The 20,252-nt window shown below is 33.7% G+C and overlaps 1 protein-coding gene across 7 annotated transcripts in view; it reads right to left on the bottom strand.

Moving 5' to 3' along the window:
- The window catches only part of VPS13A (vacuolar protein sorting 13 homolog A), a 105,859-nt gene that overhangs the window by 7,901 nt on the left and 77,706 nt on the right, over window positions 1-20,252 (bottom strand). For 2 of the 7 annotated variants that reach the window (XM_029962923.1, XM_029962924.1), the window contains 15 exons: window positions 18,956-19,109; window positions 18,067-18,213; window positions 17,407-17,488; window positions 15,957-16,026; window positions 15,293-15,398; window positions 14,813-14,926; window positions 13,392-13,537; window positions 13,191-13,272; window positions 12,120-12,233; window positions 11,585-11,660; window positions 11,320-11,483; window positions 10,907-10,952; window positions 10,524-10,647; window positions 9,451-9,565; window positions 6,718-7,295 (listed from right to left, as the gene is read on the bottom strand). In XM_029962923.1, the coding sequence (XP_029818783.1) occupies window positions 7,233-7,295; window positions 9,451-9,565; window positions 10,524-10,647; window positions 10,907-10,952; window positions 11,320-11,483; window positions 11,585-11,660; window positions 12,120-12,233; window positions 13,191-13,272; window positions 13,392-13,537; window positions 14,813-14,926; window positions 15,293-15,398; window positions 15,957-16,026; window positions 17,407-17,488; window positions 18,067-18,213; window positions 18,956-19,109 (1,603 nt within the window). In that variant the 3' untranslated portion in view covers window positions 6,718-7,232. Of the gene's footprint in view, window positions 1-2,830; window positions 2,950-6,717; window positions 7,296-9,450; window positions 9,566-10,523; window positions 10,648-10,906; window positions 10,953-11,319; window positions 11,484-11,584; window positions 11,661-12,119; window positions 12,234-13,190; window positions 13,273-13,391; window positions 13,538-14,812; window positions 14,927-15,292; window positions 15,399-15,956; window positions 16,027-17,406; window positions 17,489-18,066; window positions 18,214-18,955; window positions 19,110-20,252 lie in introns of those variants that run through there. The other 5 variants (XM_029962919.1, XM_029962920.1, XM_029962921.1 and 2 more) reach the window with 4 other exon arrangements.

Genomic DNA, 20,252 nt, shown 5'->3' with positions numbered 1-20,252 from the left:
CGTTCATCAACACAGTAAAATAATAAAGACATCTAATTTGGTGTACCCTTCACATTTGGCTGCATGGACAATTCCACTTGCCCAAACACATATTTTGAAAATTATGTCTTCCCCAAACATGCTGTTTCTTTAGTGACTAAAATGCATGAATATTTGAGTAACAGGTTCCCCGGAAGAGAGCTTTCCAGAAAGCTCTTGGAAAGCTCAAATAATTTCTCCTTCCCCAGCTCTGCTGGGCTACAAAAATCATCACTATTGATTATGTGCCTACTTACATAAGTCACCACTTGTCTTTATTTCTACAAGAGTTAATGTTTAGTGCAGGGTGAATCCAGCAAGAAGAATGGCATAAGAAATGAGGAACTAAGGGCTTGGAAAAGTCGTTATTTTTTGTTATGTTTTTGGAAACTTCTTATTCAAGCTTTATCTAGGGGTTGCTATGCCTCTGAACTGAGTCTCTCTCTGCCTTTCATATTTAGGTCCAAGCTTCCACCTTATAACGTAATAATCCTCTCTAAGCAAAAAATCCTCTCTAAGGTAGCCTCTACAACATTCCTGCACACAACACATTGGATGATTAGAAGACAGAGGAGGTTGTATGGACAGACAGCATGAGAAGGATACCTGATCCAGATACCAGGCTACTGGTCTAGGTCTGTGTTCTAATGGATATCGACCACTTGCTAGTGGTCCAGCAAGTTTTTAGTGTCTAGCAATTTTCTAGTGGTCTAGCAACAGGGAAGCAGAGGAGAAAGCTGACAGGAATTTAAAGAAATAATGTGTGTGGAAAGAGCAAGGGTGCTCCAGCAAAGTTGAAAAATACACAGTTGAGTTTAACTGCAAGACACTGTGACAATGACATCAATTTCTCTTACTGACCAAACATACAAATATCGCACAGCATGACCAATATCTCTGTTCTATTAGAAGCAAGTATAGGGGAGAAGCATTTAGCAACTTAGCCTTATTAGGATGGAGGGGATATCCCCTGTTCAAGAAGGTAAATTTCTTGTGCTTTGCATAGCATTGAGGTAAGTCTCTCAATCCAAATACAATTCAAATACTTAGGAGAGGGATGTTACCTCTTTTTGTCTTTTCCGTAGCTTGCTAGGTAATTTTCATCTAATCATGTCAACCTGCTGTAACTTACTTAGCTTACTGAAAATGAACTGAGAATTGTAAAAATTATTTTGGAAGTAGAGTATTTAACTATCACACGGGTGACAATCCCAAGCAAAAGCTATTTAAATGTCCACCAAATTCCACAAAAAGAGTTTCATTCTACTAAGATTCCCAAACACGTGATTTGCGGAGCACAAAAAACATTGTTGGCATGCTAACTAGTCCTCATTATCTATGAGTCAAAGATCATAAGCTCAGTTTATCTGTGTTGTACAGTTTTGTAGACAAAAGAAGTTAATTGGGAAATAAAGCACAAGAAAATATTGCACGGGCTATTTGCAAAGGGAACACTTGTATCCATAGCAATGAAGAGCAGTAACTACTTCTAAATTTTCTGTCTTTGGATTTTTCTACCCTTCACTTACAGTCTTTATCCCTTTAAGCATTAGAGTTATACCTATGCATTGGGAAATGCATCAGAGGGATACATCAAGTTTCTGCTGATAATTCTTATAGCAAGGTCACAACTGCGCTCTGCTACCAAAGTGCCTTATACAGCTCGAACATAAAAGGATATACAATTGATCCCTCAATATAGATGCATAAATAGTTTTTAAAAATCTTATAGTACTTAGCTAATGCCTGGAGAAAGACAGCAACCTGGATCACTGTTTGGTGATGCAAAACTATAAAAGTTAACATTGATCAACTATTAGTTTCACCACTGGAAAAAACCAAACACTGTTTTTTTAAAACAATGTCTGTATTTCAAATTAAAAGCATTTTAATAATCTGATTAAGAGTATATATGAAGCTATTGGGAAAAAAAAAGAGACACTCCAGCAGCTGTTACATGTGAAGTAACACAAGAATAGATCCTCTCCTTTGCAAATTCTTACCTGCAGTACAACTGCTTAGATGTCACTGCAATAATCTAACAGCAAACATAATCATTTATGGATGGATATGCAAATATGTTCAATGTCTTAAGTGGCATCCCTGCATTTGGAGAGATTCCTAATCACACTACATACTCCTAATTTAACAAGAAATAATCACAGATGGCTATGGCAAAGTTAGAAATGAAACAGAGCAGAATGTCAAGTAGCAGAGCCAAAATTTAAAATCTATGATCCTTCTGGTAATAGTTCTAAAAAATACTAGTGTTATGTGTGATACTGAAGTCTGAATGCTTGATATCCTTCTTGAACTCATCTCAACTGAAACAGGATGTACAAAAATAGTGTAAAGGCTGTTACTACTTAAAAGTGATTATAAATCTGCTGTTCTGTATGTTCAGGTTAACCTGAAGGTTTCAACTGAATTATATATTGACAGTGTATTTCCTTATGAACTGGTTACGGTATAAATGTGTGAGTTCTGAAAGCAATTCGCTGTTGTTGCTAGAAACTCCAACCCTGAATGCAACTTTCAGCTCAAATCATAAGGTAACTTCTTCAAAAGCTGTAGAATTACTGATTTCAGCAGGCTAACCTGCCATAATTACACATCCAATCTTTCCCACAGAAACATTTAATAGTTCTAAGCAGTTCCCAGGTGACTTGTTACATGTAGCTTGAATGTATGTGAAAAAAGGGGGAAAACTGTTATAGAAATAAAGAGTAACACGTAAAACATTCTTTTTTCTGCCTTAAAAAATTATCTCCTCATCCTTTATGAATAAGAACTGACATTTACCCTTTATTACCTATTTCCTCATTCCAGTTATCCCAATGTGCAGTGTCATTCTACAAAAAGCAAAGCTTTTGTCCATGATGTGTTAGTGTCTGAATTCAAGATTCCATTCAGCCATGTTGAACAGCAACTCTGAAACCAACATGGTTTTATTAAAATCAACAGAAATTTGCAGTCAAGATTAACATTTAAATCTAAGGCCACAGTATGCAGGACAATAAAAAGTAGGACAGCAGCTTTCTTTCAGTACACAAATTTCCTTCTTCACAGTAGGAATAAAAGTTGCCTAAGCTGACTAGCAGAATCATCTTGGTCAATTTTTGATCCAAATACACAAGAGAATTTCTTTGATAAGCTGAATGGAGAAACCATACTGATCCATACTTTCATTCTGATGACAATATCTAAAGGTTCTATTTCCTACCAATACAATCAAACCTCTTTGATTTGTAGCATTTGAAGCATGATTACTGCATCAGCAGGAAAATGGAAGAATATTGCATTTATGCTTCCATCACAATCAAGCTAAAATGAAACTGAGTCATGCAAGCTTTCATATTCTTCTGAAACAACTGGTGTTAGCTGGTTTCAGGCAGCTTCCCAGAAATATATATGTCTTCTATTTGGGGTTGTGCAATGGCTATGTAATAGTATCCAAATGTTGTGCATTTAGGTGGTGAGGATCCTGCTTCTTCCTTTAAACTAGACAGAGGAGGTTTTCCAAAGGAGGATGGATGACAGCCATGACTCACTTAAGGGAGTAGCAAACTAGATGGCATACATGAATGTCTGGTAAGAGTCAGGACAACATCAAATAAAAATGAAATTACTTTGAACTTTGGAAAGAATTTCTCCCAATAATTTTATGAAGTGAAACCCCAGTTTTAGGGTACTTCATAATATGGATGTTTATGTTTGGATTTGAACCCAAGCTCAAGATGAGTGAGGGAAGGAGAGGAAGGAATAGTATGACACACTTTTCCTACTCCTCAGATGTTCTTCCTGGCAGACTGGAGTCTGAATATTGAGGGACGAATCACTTCAACATTCTACCATCTGATCTGAAGGTCCATGACCAAAAAAGGATCACTAAACCAGAAGCTGAAGACCTCCAATACAATAGGACATGGTATTGAAGCACAGCTTTGAAGGACTGTCTTCTCTACAAGCTTATACAGCAATCTCACACAACACAGTGAAAGTGTCCTCACAAACTCACACACTATAAAAGCAAATTAGAAATATTTTAAATTTATTTTGGTTTTGGGTAGACATTAAGCTGTGACACAGAGAACCACTGATTTCATGGTGCAACAGTTGATGACTTATCTTCATAAGCACAAAACTAGTCTTCCAGCTTTATTCCCTGGCAGAGCAAAGGTCTGGCAGGTCTATAGCTTCTGTAAATGACTAATAATAGCAAACGCATATTAAATGATCACAGAAACTGTCTAAAGTATCCCCTTGCACTCGCTTAAGTCTACAGAGCCTCTTGAAAAAATAAGACCACCACAGAACCCTGAACAAAAGGGATATACTGGATAACATCAGAGCTAAAGCACACAGATTATTCACCTCAGCAAGGAGGAAACATATACATTCCACCTACTGTTATACAAGTCACTAAAAGAGAAAAACTGAACTCCTGAGAAAAGCTGAATTGCTGACTTGTTCTGTTGGCAACAGCAGAGCAGCAGCCAAGAGCAGAAAATTTAGCAATATGAGACAAAAGGATGGCACAGTAATGGACTTCAAACTCAATTCAGCAGTGAAAAAGGGGTGCGTGGGGGAAATCGTGCAGCCAAAAGTTAAATTGTTAAAACACATTAAATTGAATGAAAGAACCAAAATTGAAAAAAAATGTCTCCATTTTTGGTGTTACTTCAAATCCCTAATGAAAATAATCTCTACATGGTTTTTTGGCTGGTTGGTTGGTTTGGCTTTGAGCTGATTTAGCTATTAGTTTTCATAGCTTTTCATTCCATGACCTAGAGAGAAATTAAATACTAATATCCCAGGTTATACGAGTTTTTGTTATCCCAAAGCCCCAAATCCAAATTATTTATTTTTTCAATGTATATTCAGAGAAGTCTAGACTCAAGTGAGAAACAAATAAAATACTTGTACAAAATGAATATTTTTTTTTATTAACATAAAAACTTCAAAACCACAACTATATTCCATCAAAGAGACAGAATAAAGTAAAGAATTGTATTTGCCAACTACACTAGCAATTTTTTCTACTCTTTTGTTGGGTTGTTTTTTGGTTTTTTTTTTGTTAGCATTCTACAACCTTTTGATCTACTGAGTAAAGAAAGGACTCTGCAGTTATATTGCAGTGTAACTTGAATTAGCAATACCTCACCCAGGAGTACTACCATTTGTGCTAAATTTTACTTCCTTGTTCTGCAAAAATTAGTAGAACTTTAAGATAAAAAATTTTTAAAGTTAGGTCAACTTTTAGTCAAAAAAATTATTAAAATAATTACATTTCTAAAACTGTTTTAGAACGAGGAAGAAATATGGTTTTTTATAAAATTGACATGCATTGTCTAGAAAGACTGGTTATTACAGAAGAAAAACAATTTTATAGGTTAAAAAAAAAATCACACTAAAACAGCACAAAAGAGAAGGAAATGTTAGGTAACATTATTCCAAATTCTCAAAATCCAATAAAGTTAATAAAATGTCACAGTAACCTTTCCATAAAGTTTATCTAACAATTTCCTCAACTTTTAGACATGATGTGTCTTTTTTCAGGATTGAAGATCAAAATGATTTCCTATGTTCCTCAAAGAAATATGGAAGATCCAGTTGTACCCGAAGCATTTAAAATCCTTCCCACTATGTTTCAGGCAGTAACACACTGCAATACAGTCTTTCATCTATTTCTGCAAGGCATCCTTTTGAGGTGACAATGTTACCGAACAAATAGAAACACATGGCCTGGAGTATCAGTAATTTCAGCTAAAACCAGCTCTCAAATTTAGTTGTCCCCTCTTTCATCTGTGAGATTAAAGGCAAAGGGTAATTGCCCAAGAGATCACACTGTACAGCACGTTTTGAATGCATAGAGCCAGAATAAGCAGTCTTAATGCTTTTTAATGGTTCTTCCCTCAGCATTTTGATAACTGGAAGCCAACAGACAATGAACAAAATGACATAACTTCGGTAAATATGCAAACATTTCAGAAGCTCTTATTGCTTTAGAGCAATTCTAACTGTTCAGATGTTGGCAGAATTAATTATCACTACAATACTTAATAATACAGAAATATCTGCTGCCAGTTGTCTTTAAAGAGCAACACAAATTTAAATTTAGTAATGAACCACAGAAAAGAACGAGAAATCTGTGCAAGCATTCCAGTGAATACAGAATAAATAATCTTTTAAAGAAACAAGTAACTTATAAAGGTATTTTGTAGAATTCATAATACAGAATTGTAGTGGATGAGTGTTCCCTACCACCTCCCATATCTAGGTAAATAAAAAACTAAATACTTTTGCATGTTAAATATGTTTTCCTACACAAAGTCTTGTAAAAATACTGGTATTTTTTTCCATCTGTCTGATTTTTACATGGTGTTTAGTTCTGGGGTGGATTTTTTACCTTTCTGTTGCTATGAAACCAAAACCAATTTATAGTCAGAAAAAAAAAACAACTAAATAACATTATTTCACACTTTTAAGGATACCACAACATACACAAAATATTTAAAAATTAGGGTAAAACAAATTATAAATGAAAAATTAAAGTTTTATGTTAAATGTTCCTTGCAAAATGTATTTATGTTATCTTTTAAATACCTTCACAAGCCATTTAGTGTTTTTACATTATCTAGTTCCAGGAAACATGAAAAACAATGTTGGAACAGAACAGATGAATCCATTTTAGATATACTTTAGATATGTTTATTTTTAAAAGAAAAGCAGACAATATACTTCTGAAATATTTGAATAAAACAGTCAAAGAGCATTTAAACACCAATAATTCAAACTCAGTAAAGTTTTACTAAACACATTTAAAAGCAATCCAACTACTAAATTATAAATAAACCCTCTCAAACACTTATTTAAATGCAAAACCATTAAACACAGTTGATAGAAATACATCTGGAAATAAACTCTTAAGTCACAGTATCACTTATTTCTTCATATTATTCAATACTGTTTTACCTAATGTACAGTTTTATCTGTAAGACTGTTTTTATTACATTCTTTGCTCCTTTGCCGAGCACTCATCACCATACAGTTTATTATCCCCACATTTTTATTCACAGTTTTAAAAATAAGAATTTAGTAGCACAAAATCCCAACATCTCTGTGGGAATTATAGCAGCAACATTTAAAGGTTAAAGGTCAAAGGAATGTGACAAAGGCCATATATATCTGTAACAATCCACATCCACATTATCCTAACTGTCATCATCATCACTACTACTGTGAGTCATAGTCCACTCTTTGTAGGCCTGTCTTTTCTGAAAGCATGGTAAGGGAAGAAGAAAGCAGAAGTATTAGTTTAGAAGTAATGATTTGTCTGGAAAGTTTGTTAATTAAAGCAAAATAAACCCCCAGAAAACAAAGAAATTCTGAAGTGACATCCTAGTTTAGGACGCAGTATGAGTGCACGAAATAACCTATATCCTATTTCCTTTAATCAGCATATTCAATCTCTAAATTGCTAAAAGAAGTTTTACTCCAACCTAACCCTGTAATCTGTTGAAAAGCTACAATACAGTGACTGAAGTGGGACCAGTCACCAGACCTGTATGCAAAGAAACAATGCAAAAGGGGAGAATAATTATTTTCCCCACAAGAAACTACTACTCTATTCAAACTGTTTCAAATAGGGAACATGCAATCCACTGAGTTCCATGCAAAACAAAGTAACAGCTCTGGAACCACAAACATTAAGAATCAAAAACATTAGTATGCTTGAGAGTTAAATTAAGCTTAAGACACCAAACATCCTATAGCAGAATTTAATGTGTGGGAAAAAACAATACTACTCTCTGATTTGACTGTCTACAGGGAGAATTATAACCCTGCATGGAGCTTTGAAAACATTTCTTCAAGAGCAGCTGGAACGATACTAGTGAAAACTGATATGAAACAATAATTTTTCAAGTTCAGTTATTTTCAAATGGTGGCTGCCATCACAAAATATAAAAGACAACACACAGGGCCGTGCTTTAATGTTTTTGTAAGTTAGATAATGGAAGGTGGTGGTACTGTACTCGACCATACAACACTGAAAAATTAGAATTACGTATTATATTGCAAAATTTTGTAAAGGCTTCTCAGGAAAAAAAACAAAATACAAACATGTACAAATCTAAGAAGGAAAAGCACTGTACAGTAATGAGAGAAGTCTGCACATTAGAGCTGACTCTGTTGTTTGTGAGCCTTTGTTTTAGTGGTACACTTTAAAACAGAAAAGAGGATGCTTTGAAATTTATTTTCCTACCAAAACCAAAAAGATAAGTAACAAATTTATGCTGTTCATCAGTAGTAGCTTCTAACTATCCTCTAGTTAAGGTAAAACTGCTTTATGGCACTAGCTTTAAATTGGAGAGCACAAGTTAAAGCTATCTCCTTAGAAGAAATGCAGAGGCATAATATTATCAAAGACCTTTCATAGTCTGCTGACCTAGATCACCAGTGAACGGTATAGTGAACACAGCTAAGGTGCTACAAATAGGGCAGTCCTCTTCCACCAGAAATGAGAGACAAACTGATGAAATGCAGAAGAAACAAAAACAAGAGTGGAACTTGACATGAAACAAACAGCTATGGCAATACTCAAAGTGAGTCAAAATGCTCTTCCAAACGCTACTTCATTCTTACCTACTTCTCCTAAAAGGTTATTTCTGTATGACATTTTCATGGCACACTGTGAATCCTTTTATGCGTATTTTTAAAATTCTGTTTAGATTCAGGCAATCAATAATTACTGCTTTATTTCTTATGCCTGAACATTTCTAAAAAGCAGGTTTATTTCTAACAGAGGAAAAAACAAACTCTGTAAGCTGTGTGTGTCACAATTGAAATTATTTCTCAAATTTCCTTAAGAGGCAGATGAATCATTAAAGAATAACTGCAGCTTAGCATGCTCTTCATGCAAACAGTATTCCACTTCAGAACTGTTTAGGTTCTTTCATGGCTTTAGTATGACACAAGTACAGCTATTCCCAGGTTCTTTAAAATGTTGTTTTACATAAAATTGAGATTTAAAAGTCACTGTTTAAAATATGTATTGTAAAATTACTGAAAAAGTATCTGTACTTATCATCACTGTTTATAAAAAAATGAAATTTAAAGGCATAAAACTTTTTAACTGCATATTTAAACTTTGTTCTTCTTTCAAAATGCACTATTATCTTGCACAAACTGCTATAGATATACTGATAGACATTATGGTGTCTTCCTCAAGAGTTGTATCACAGCAGCAAGTGTATCATAGTTGTATCCCTAAAGTGGTCATACACCTAAGAAATTAAATGAAACTTCTTGACTATTGAGTTACTGGGTATGGGCAGATTGGGAATTTAGGAAATGGGAAATTCTAAAATATTTATTTTAATGTAAGATGAGTTTAAATGTATGTCAATCTATCTCTCATTTTTCCTTCACCTGTAACATTTGACTTCCAGTTCCATCTCTTAATCTGTAAGGTCTAATAACTCCATCTTCACCAAAGAAGCGAGGTGGGCGCAGACTTATCACATCTTCTGATGAATCTGCAACTCTGACAATAAAACAGATTACTTCAGATATGTATCAATATCTCTACTCAACTATAATATTTAGCTAAGGCTCTAAATTATTTTGTATACAAATTAAATTCAAGTCCTAGTACAGCAACTGTTATTGTCTATATATGTACTTCTGCAAAGAAGTAGACATCCTGTGAAACAGTAACAGACTCAGAAATCTGTTTCAGAGAATCATTATTAGGAAACTAGATGGCACAGGGCAGCACATGCCTGTAATACTTAATTAGTGTCTAAGCATTGTACTTCAAATCTTCAAAATTAAAGACAACTGTAAAATACAGAACTTCCACTCTGATATGTTTCTTGCATTTCTCTTGCATTTCTCTGCTAAAGAGTTTAAAGTGGAAAACAAGAGAGACTGGTAATCTTATGATAGCAAAAGTGATCTAACTCACTAAGAACAGAGCCATTGAACTGCCGTATTCAGACGAAGTTACTAAATGCCTCCTCAAAACTGTTTCCTACTTCTTTATACATCACAGTGTGAGATAATCTTCAGCAATGAATTCATTAAAGTGAGAATACCAAGTATTCAAATGCAGTCTTAACACAGTTCTCAGTCTGAACAACCATGACAGATCCTAGCATAATCTGGTGGTCTTGGAACTCATCTCATACAATAGTAATAATATATAAAGTGACTTTAGATTCATCTGAGAAGTCTTTTTTATCTCCTTATTTTGAGTAGAAGTTAAAAATCAGCAATTGAAGGAAATCCAATCATGAAGGCTTTTAAAACTAGTTTTTTCAGTAATGCAAGAAATACCTGAGATTTGTGGCTATTTTTTAAATGCTGTCAACTGTGTATTTTGTTAAAGAGCCACCTATTTATTATGTAAATAACACAGAAGTGATAGGAAGACACAACGTACTACTGGTACTACTGTCTGTTTCATGCCTTACGTTATCCTGTAGACTTATTTTACTTACTTTTTAATACCCTGAAATGTGCTGCTTGCCATGTCTATGATTCCACCAGTAGGCCTAGCTACTGCTCCCACTAAGCCTTTTCCGACACCTTTGAAAAAACCAGCTGCTCCTTCTTCCTGAGCTCCTAGAAGCATTAAGAGCAATAAATCATTGTAAGACACTGAGTTTTTCTTACAATCGTAGCAAACTTTATTACTATTTAAATACAACTCTTATTTGATACACAACTACACAGTCTCCATCCGAAGTTCATATAAACAACAGGAATATAAAATCAGCAGGAATATAAAATCTGAGTTTTATATCTCAGACTTACAATATCTCATCAAATATGAAGAATTTACCATGATGTGAACAGTTAATGAAACAAGACCCAAACTTACCTCTTATTGGTTTTGTAACTATTCCTGTTATGCCACTGACAAAACCCTACCAAGATAAACAAAACAGACATTACCAAAAGGCTTCCAGGTAATATTTTTCATTTTTAGCATTTTTCTTTCTATTTCATTGAAGAATAGGCTCAAAGTACATGTGTTGGGAGTATTCTAAAATTCACTCCAAGCTAATAGAATTAGAGCACATGCTTCACAATTTCTACCTTCTCTCCTACCCTCTTACATTTTTCTTTAAAACTATGACTCAATTGAGGCTATGTATTTGCAAAACCACAACTAAAACTTAACAAAAACCTAACTAACTAAAAAAAATTCAAAACTAACCACCCTGGTGACTACAACAAGCCCCTTGTTACTTTTGCCTGCATAAAATTAATTGTATTTTTTTTCCTCCTTACAGAAACTAATCCTTTTCCACCACGAGTGATACCCTCTCTCAGACCAGTGGGCTGTTTATTCATAGCTTCTCTCCTTTTTTGCTGGTAATCCTCATCCATGGTTATTGCAGCTACTCCTTTTGCCATAGCACCTGTGATTCTTGAGGCAGCACCTGCTAATCCACCTATTGGAATACAAATCAAATTAAAATTCCAATGCAATTTACAAATACTCAACTCTATTGTTGACTATTAAGCAAACTACCATCACAATGCTGAAACTTACCAACAGCTCCCCCTACTAGTGCCTTAAGTCCTAGTGCCATTCCTTCTATAAATTCCTCAGGACCCTGGATGGCTCCCTATGAGAAAAAAAGTGACATATTTATGATAAGCTTCAAATTGTATGCATTATATATTTTTAAATCTTACTTTTTTATTGGGATTTATATGTAACAAAGAGAACAAGAAGATAAGACTGAGCAATAAAGTGTGAAAGTGCCCACAAAAGCCCCTGTGAGAGAATGACAGACTATTTTAGAATACTAATTAATTCCCTGAATTCTGCTTATTTTAAGGTGAATGGAAAAATGATCAGATTTATTTTAAAGTAAGAACCATAAGGAACAGTCATTTGTGAGTTAAGTTACATGGACTTCCCTCTCTTCATCTCACTTGAGTTTTCCAGGCACTTTCACTTGAAATGTGGAATTCTAAATCTAAATTTAAAACCTGAACAGGTATTAATATAGATTTTCAATACAATTCCTATCTATTTACTTCTACACTACACTTCATAAAAAGGCAGCAGAGATTTTTACCTGGTATGGTTCATAGAAGAATGCTTCTACTCCTTCAGACAAGCCTCTTATGAATCCGAAGGGATTACCCAAGACATCAAGGCCAAGAATAAGAACATACATCTGTTTAATAGCCTAAAATAAAGAGTTTTTAGTTAAATATTTCCTAAGTTACACTGAAACAAAGGCAAACAGTGTAGTTTAGAAAACTATAGATTAGAAACAGTGAAAGAAACATTTGTTTAATATAAAAACCACAAAATTACTTGGAAAAGTAGTAGTTGTACTAAAAAGGTGAGAAAATCAGTCAGTAAACCACACTAAGTCAGCCAAAGAACCAATAATACTTAAAAGCATTTCAGCAGTAACTGTTGTTAAAGTTACTGAGATTTTACAAAGCCAACATATTACATAGACTTCTCTCATACAACAGGACAAACTGTGGTCTCTTTGTATATGCTAAGAAAATTTTGTTGACAGTCGCTGCAAAATGTTGTAACTGCATCTATATGAAGTGTAATTTGTTCTAAAAAAAAAAGGTTACACGTCTCCTAAATGCCAAATTTTCCCTCTGTGAAAAGTAAGGGAAAGAGAACAAGAGATCAATCATTTCCCCAGTCAAAATCCTGTATTGATTTTTTCTCCTTTAAAGATGGACAGAGCACTAAACTAAAATGTCCCAAGAATCCCTTATTATCAATGGTGGATGGATAGAAGATGATGGCTTCTTTCATGCACAAGTGTGTGTGTTGGAGTCTCTCCACTGGATGACAGGACTTCAACAGTATATAAAAGCCAAGAAGGAAGCAAAATTCATATGCTACTAATGTCCAAGAAAAAGCATTAATATTTTCATGCTAATTATGTTCTATCAGAGTTGCATTGTGTTTGCTTCCCCTATCCATTCCAGCAAGCTGCATTGTTGTCCATGTCACTTCTCCCCAGTATAAAGGAAGTAAAATTTAAATAAGTAATTGTTTCATATGTTTTTATTTTACCTTTGTACTTAGATGTAAGTAATTTTACTCAGTTTCACAGAACAAAAACACAGAGTAGCACTTGCAAAATATAAATTTACTGAAATATTCTAACCTGTTTCGAATAATGTTTTACAACTGCTGACTGGAGCTGTTGTGTAGTACAGAAGTGATACCTGAGTTCAAAGAATGACAACCTAAAAAAACAGGAAAGAGAAAAAGTAAATCCTTATTATGCAGAGTAAAATAAAATCTAACATATGTAATATTGGTATAATCTTTGGGAGTGATCTTTACAATCACATTTTTAACCTACTTAAAAACAATATCTTGTACATCTGTGAGGGTGGCCCCTATACTCTTCAGCAGGAGATTCAAGGACTGAAGTGGTATCAGTTCATTCTTTCCTTCTTCTTTATTACTATCTTCTCCACCCGTACTGAGTGAAAAGCTTAAGTGTAACTAAAGGATAAAAATGAGATGGGGAAATAACAAGGTTCATTATTAAAAATATTATATTTCTACCTTTATAATATTTTAGATTATTTAAAAATTGAGTTAAGACATTCCTGGTCTTGACTGAAAGCAGTAACTTTGTAACAGAGTACATAAATACACCATGAGGCCAAAAAACCCCCACTGACAAAAAGTCAAACTGAGTAATTCAAACTACCTTTAAGAAAACAGGAAATGGAAACTGCTTATTCATGTTTTCAGAGAAGGTCTCCAGATTTTTTTAGCTTTAATTTAGGTTTTTAGCTTGTTTTCAAAATATTAGGTTTCTGTAAGTTATACCCAAAATCAAAGCAGACAGAAAATGATAACATAGCATGATGTCCAAGCAAGAGTGTAAAACAAAAGCCTGAAAACAAATAATTACTAACACAAGTTTTACAGGTGCTAAATAAAAACTGGAATATGCATACAAGAAAAATCCCACCTGTGCACACCTGAAATAATCAAATTATTTGTTTCACAGAAATTAAGACAGTCTCAAAAAAAAAACATTCAGGAAAATTGCTCAAATGGCTCTATAGTGCACAAATGTATTCAGCAGTGTTCAAATCAGATTAAAAGAAGTTATGTCTGTTGCTGATTCTCTGAAGACAATATTATGTGCCACTCATTAATTTATGTTATAACAGAGCTTAACTATAGCTCATTTCAATGATACACAGCTCATCTTGGAGAATTATTGTCATTTAATTTTTAATCATTAAAGACTAATCCTTTATTAGAACCTGAAGCCCATTTATTCCATCCTATTTGCTCTATGCAATTTTTCTTGTCCAATATAATTTCTAAGATCTCACCAGATACTGCAAAGAGGTGAAACTAAAATATTTCTTTTATTTATTTCCTATGAGATGGAGATGAGATTCTCTTAAGTACTGCTATAGAGCCTATAAGATACTATCACAGCTTTAACAGTGTTTGTTACCCTGGCTGTACATGTTATTCAGAAATTACTTAAATCTCCAATCCACAACACACTGTCTGCACACAAACTAGAGAATTTTGCAGGGAAATCTTACATAATAAAAAGAAAAATCATTACCCATTATAAAGGAAGTAATGGATAGGAATGAAATACTAAGGTAGTGGTAACAATGAAAGCACTTTCCTGGGACTTTTTGTTTTGATCACCTCTATATGTCTTCATTTCCAGTGCCTATTATCCTGCAGGAGACAAATCTTCAGAGAGCGAACACACATTGTAATGTGAAAAAGGACTACCTTAATTGGAGAGATATGAAAGTATTCATACAAGCTGATTTGTGATGTATCCATTGATGACACACTCATCAGTTCTTCTTGAAGACATTCAACATCCTTTTTGAAATGTTGTATCTGTAAATGCATTTCAAATGAATATTACTTCAAAAGTTGGAATATAGAAAACTAGCATGCATTTGTCACTGAGACACAATACATTGACTAATACTGCTTATACTCTCCTTTGTTCAAATTCCTCTCATTTACCCTGTATTGTAAGGTTTTGAAGCCTTCTTTCCATAGCATTGAAGATGAAGATAAAGGAAAGAGCTTACTATGTCTCAGGCAACAGTAATTAAAAAACTCACAGCTTCATATCAGTCCTAGACACATAGCGATTAACCATTGTTATGGACACAGAAAACCTTTTTTTTTTTTAATACAATTTGACTAATTACAACTTTAAAATCTATTTCTCTTCAAACAACAAAAGGTCTCTACCTCTGGGTCACTTGGCAAATCGGTCTGTGTAAACAACGCAACAAGTGCATACAGGAAGCCAAGATCTAATCTGAGATCCATCTCTTGAATCAGGACCTTAAAATACCTATAAATAAAAAAAAATATTAAGGATTCTACAAAAATGTGTAACACTTAATACAGGATATTTAGGTCACTTATGTATTAATTTCAGGTATAGGTTTTATGGTGGCTTTTTCTGGTGTGGGGCTTTTTTGTAGTATTTTGTTGTTGTTGTTCTCTTTTTTGTTTTGGTTTGGGTTTTTTTGAGGGATTCATCATTACTGGTGAAAAGAAGGCCTCCTACAGAGGTGTAAGATAAACACATTTCTGGTAAACAGAACCATCTTAATCACGTAGTGGCATTTAACACTCTACATACCACCACTAAACATATTTTTTTTCTAAATTAAAGAAGACTAAAATCTGCATTAAAAAGACACCTAAAAATCCTTGCTTTGCTCTGCAATTATGGGGATAGCAAAAGGCATTGAGCTTTCATCTTTCTTAAAGTGCTCTGATCTTTCCAAGAATGAGTTGGTGCTAAAATTACCGTTCATTATGTTTGCCTCTATAAAATTTTAATTTTAAAGCTTGATTAAACATAATCAATAGCAGAAGAGATGGAACATGTCAAAATACTTACTTAATATGAGATATTTGTGAATGTCCTGCAGTTCTCATGACAATACTGACATCAGTAAATGGTTTTGGTGCTATGAAGTTGTAAAATAAAAAGAGATCAGCACAGACTGTCATATGTTATACATAACTTTATAGTTTTAATATGAAAATGTCATATACATTCAGAGTTTTTTCAATCCTGTAAAGTAGGATTACATAATGGATATGACTGGCAAACAACTAAGTCAGGGAAAAGAGCAGGAACAAAAAGGAATGGGAAGGCAAAGATGAAATGGAACATCAAAATGCTATTTCACTGACCTCTTAAAATGCACCATTTTCATTTAAAAGCAAATTAATACTGATATAATCTTAGATTTATATCATTTCCTTCGTTATGGAATAAGATTTTCCAATTGCTGATACAAAGACACACACTAAACGACTACAAAAAAAACCAACCAAAAACCAAAACAGAAGAAAAAAAAAAACAAAACCAAAAACCCCAAACAAACAAAAAAAACCAAAACCGAACAAAAAATTCTGCAGATTTATGCACTGTAGCTTGAAACCGATCATATTGAGAATGAATACCTGACATCCTATTAGCTTCTGCAAAAAATTAAAGCATTATTTTTTGTCTCAATCCACAATCCCTTTTGATATTCCTCAGATCTTTCAAGTGAATTTGGTATGAAAAATTTAATGAAAGACTTCAGTTCATCACATAGTAGAGAGACACTGCAAGCAATGTCACTATGCTCCAAGCAATGGAGAAGTCGGAAGGCTAAATACAAAACAGACAAAATATAATTTTCCATCTACAGAGTTTATAAATAATTTTGAGTTTAGACATTTCTTTTCATATTAGTTAAGGTTATTTCAGATAGGTCACTAGGTCATGTACTGCATGATTAAGATATTGAAGCAGTAGGGAAATAATGGAAGACTAAAGATTCACTAAAGTCAATCCTCAATGCCCCACAACTCCAAATGCAAGCAAGACAGAAACAGTGCACCAGATTCGCTATTATCAACATTAACAAGAAATCTATCTTTTCTTATTTTCAGCAGACAACTCTTTTCATATATTAGTCAGCATTAAGTTTTAGCTGTGGTCTGAATGCAACTACCAAAACCTCATTTTAAGCCTGATTCGAGCATAACTTTCATGCTTATGCTCCCCAAAAGCAATGAATTAGCATGCCAAAAAATGTGCTTAAGAGCTAAGATACTGATGGATAAAGGAAATTTTCTTTTCTTCTGACTGTTAACTGTTGAAATGGTTTTCTGTGTATCTTCTTTGTAGACACAACTGCTTCCTTATCTCCAACATTAGTATTTGTACTGTTATCTGTAGTCAGAAGGCTCAGACAGACTTCATCTGATAGAAGTGACATGGTTAACTTCAGTACAAATAAGTTATTTTGTCTTTTTAAATGGAAGGATTATGTTAAACTAGAACAACAAACCTGAATCCAAGGTGATGGACTTTGGAGGTTTAATAGGATAGAACACAAAGGGAAATATGGCTCCAGGAATCTGGTTTTGTATCTATTAGAGGGGTAAGGACAGGACAAGGTGCAGCACGTTAGCTTTTCAATAGTGAAATACTTTAAAATCAGGACAAACAAAAGAATTATGAACATTACCTGCAGCCTTCCACCAAACTGAAAACAGAAAGAAAGCTACTATTGCGCTTACAAATATATCTATTTTAAAAATTTAATAATCCAATTCAAATAGTTTAGAAAAGCTTCTTTAAGTTGGCGGTCCACAAAATTAAGTACATGGTCCAAAAAATTTTTACAAAGGATTTGTTTTTAAAAACTTGAGCATAACGAGAAAAGAAATCGCACATATCTTTTTGCTGGTTACAAAGAAAAGCTCCAAGAAAAAGCACGGAAGATGAATGGCAAATGTTTTTTTCTGAACAGTCATAGTTATCTTTTTTCTTTTCCCTAGAGGCATTTAAGTAGTATTCCACAGATTGAGAATCGCTGATGTAAAAGCCAATGATTACAAATAAATTGAAAACATGAGAAATTCAAACAATTCTAAAAATGAATCCAAGTTTCTATAAAAGTTGTTTTTCCTGAATAAGTAATTCACTACTTTCTGACAAGACTCACCTGTATCCTGTAAATTTGAATTCTGAAAGACTTCTGATGTGCAGACGAACTGTATTCCACTTTTAAAGCTGGCAGATAATTCCTTCTGATAGGAATTTCATTTGGTTGTTGAATTTTCATGTCCATTCCATTAGGAGTTAAACATACCTATTGTAATATTACAGAAAATTTGGTATGCTGTTTTAAAATACTGCTTTTTATAATATACTTAGAAATTTTGTCACAAATTTCAATAGAAATAAAATTACAAAATACTGCATTATTTGGGAGTTACTAGCATTTAATACGCATCTTTCTAGAGGAAAAGCTGAGTAGTATAATGGTCTATGACTGAGATAAAAATTGGTTTTACTTATGCAATGTTTATTTTCCGATAACACATTTCTGAGGAGCATCTAAGAATTTTTCTATAGAAGAGGACTGAGCATTTGGAGTATAATGTGCTTCAACGTTCCAGAATAATTTCTGAAATTATTTTTCAATTATATGTGGTTGAATGACAGTTGAATTATCCCATAATAAGCCATCTTAAAAATAGAAGATTTTATGCTAAAACAAACAAACTAATCCCAAACTAATACATTTACTGGTATAATACATAAACCAAATGCAAAGCTTCCTTACTGTAGTTTTATGAATATTTAGTATCAAGACCTGCAAAAATGTTATACCTCAATTTCAAAGTTAGAGGCTAACAACAAAAAGGAAGCTTTCAAATGTTTGTGGATTTCCTTCCAAATTTTTTTAAAGACAGAGATGAAGAAGGATATTCAAATGAATTGCGTAAATTGATATATCTTAAATTTCACTGGAAGTCAGCCAAATTGATACATGATCTTTTTCTAGTGTATACATACAAACAAAAGAATTAGAGAACTATCAGTAATACCAAAACATTCGATTCCAACTCAACAATCTTATTTTCTGAAGGACTCAGCTCACTGTAGTCTTTGAATTCTTGTTCTAGTTTTTCAATTTGCTTAACACTCATTGGTCTCCACCTTGACTTCTTCTTTGGTTTTGTCTCCCAAACCACATCAGAACTTTGAAAACAAAACAAAGGACCAAAAGAGATGTATTAGCGATTTCAAAACAAGTTTTAGCTACTGTAGCATGACTTTTAATAGGTTGTAACTGGGGAATGAAAAACAATATCATAAAGCACTACTGTAGTAAATAAAAGGGACTCAAATCACCCACTGCCTTCTTGGTACTAAGCAGAAGCCAGTCTCTCCAATATGATACAAAAAAGAAAAGTTAATGAGTCAGTATAATTCCATACTTCGATGAAGAGAGGTATGTAATGATATTTAAGGAAGCTCAATTGCAACAGCACTGCCATCCATTATTGTACAATCTCAATGTATTTTTCTGCTTATACTCCTGCATGTATTTTGGCATTTTAAATTTACAACAAATCGAGAAGTTTAAGTCAAGACAAAACACCTCTTGAACTGTCTCTTATTTTTGATAGCTTGTTTCTTCACTCATTCCATCTAAACCAATTGATGGTGACTTTGGTTTACATGTTTCCTCTACCGATTTTATGGTGGGGGTTTGGTTTTGTTGCTTGTTTGGTTTTTTTTTTTTTAAAAAGTTATCTCTAAATCAATTTTTTTCTTTTGTCTCTGAGTTTTATTAATACAAATAATTAACCAACTTTAAAGGCCATTGGACTCTTTTCCACTGCTTCTATGAGAAACTATTGTGTCTAATTTCATCTCACAGTCACTCAATCACAGAATCAGCCGGGTTGGAAAGGACCTCCGAGATTAAGTCTGGCATAAAACAGGGGAGAAATCAACACCGTCAGGCAGGTGCAGGATGTTTCCTCTTTCCACGGATATGCAGTTTTTGAGACAGTCCACTAAACCCTTTTAGCTACATCTGTGTCTGTGTTCAGACACATCAATGGCAGAACCATCAAAATAAAAAAGTGAGCTAAAACACAAAACAACAGCTACAAAACAGAGTAATGCCTTGAAGTTGCTGGGAGTTTTCCCCCCTTTTTTTTGTTCCTTGTCTTTTTTTTTCTTTCTGTTCCTCCTAAAAAAGGAAGCTCAATTTCAGTACTGCCATCCATTTTCGCGGAGCTTGATATCCATTCAGGATTTGACAAGAAAACAATACCAACTATACGCATTGTTAGACCACTGACTATGGATGACTTCTTCCAAAAACACCAA

Source organism: Manacus vitellinus, unplaced genomic scaffold (assembly GCF_001715985.3).
Source record: "Manacus vitellinus isolate BGI_N305 unplaced genomic scaffold, ASM171598v3 scaffold_50_pilon, whole genome shotgun sequence".
NCBI classification, from domain to species: Eukaryota; Metazoa; Chordata; class Aves; order Passeriformes; family Pipridae; genus Manacus; species Manacus vitellinus.
Note: the sequence above shows the minus strand (reverse complement) of the source record. Positions and strands in the feature narration are given on the sequence as shown.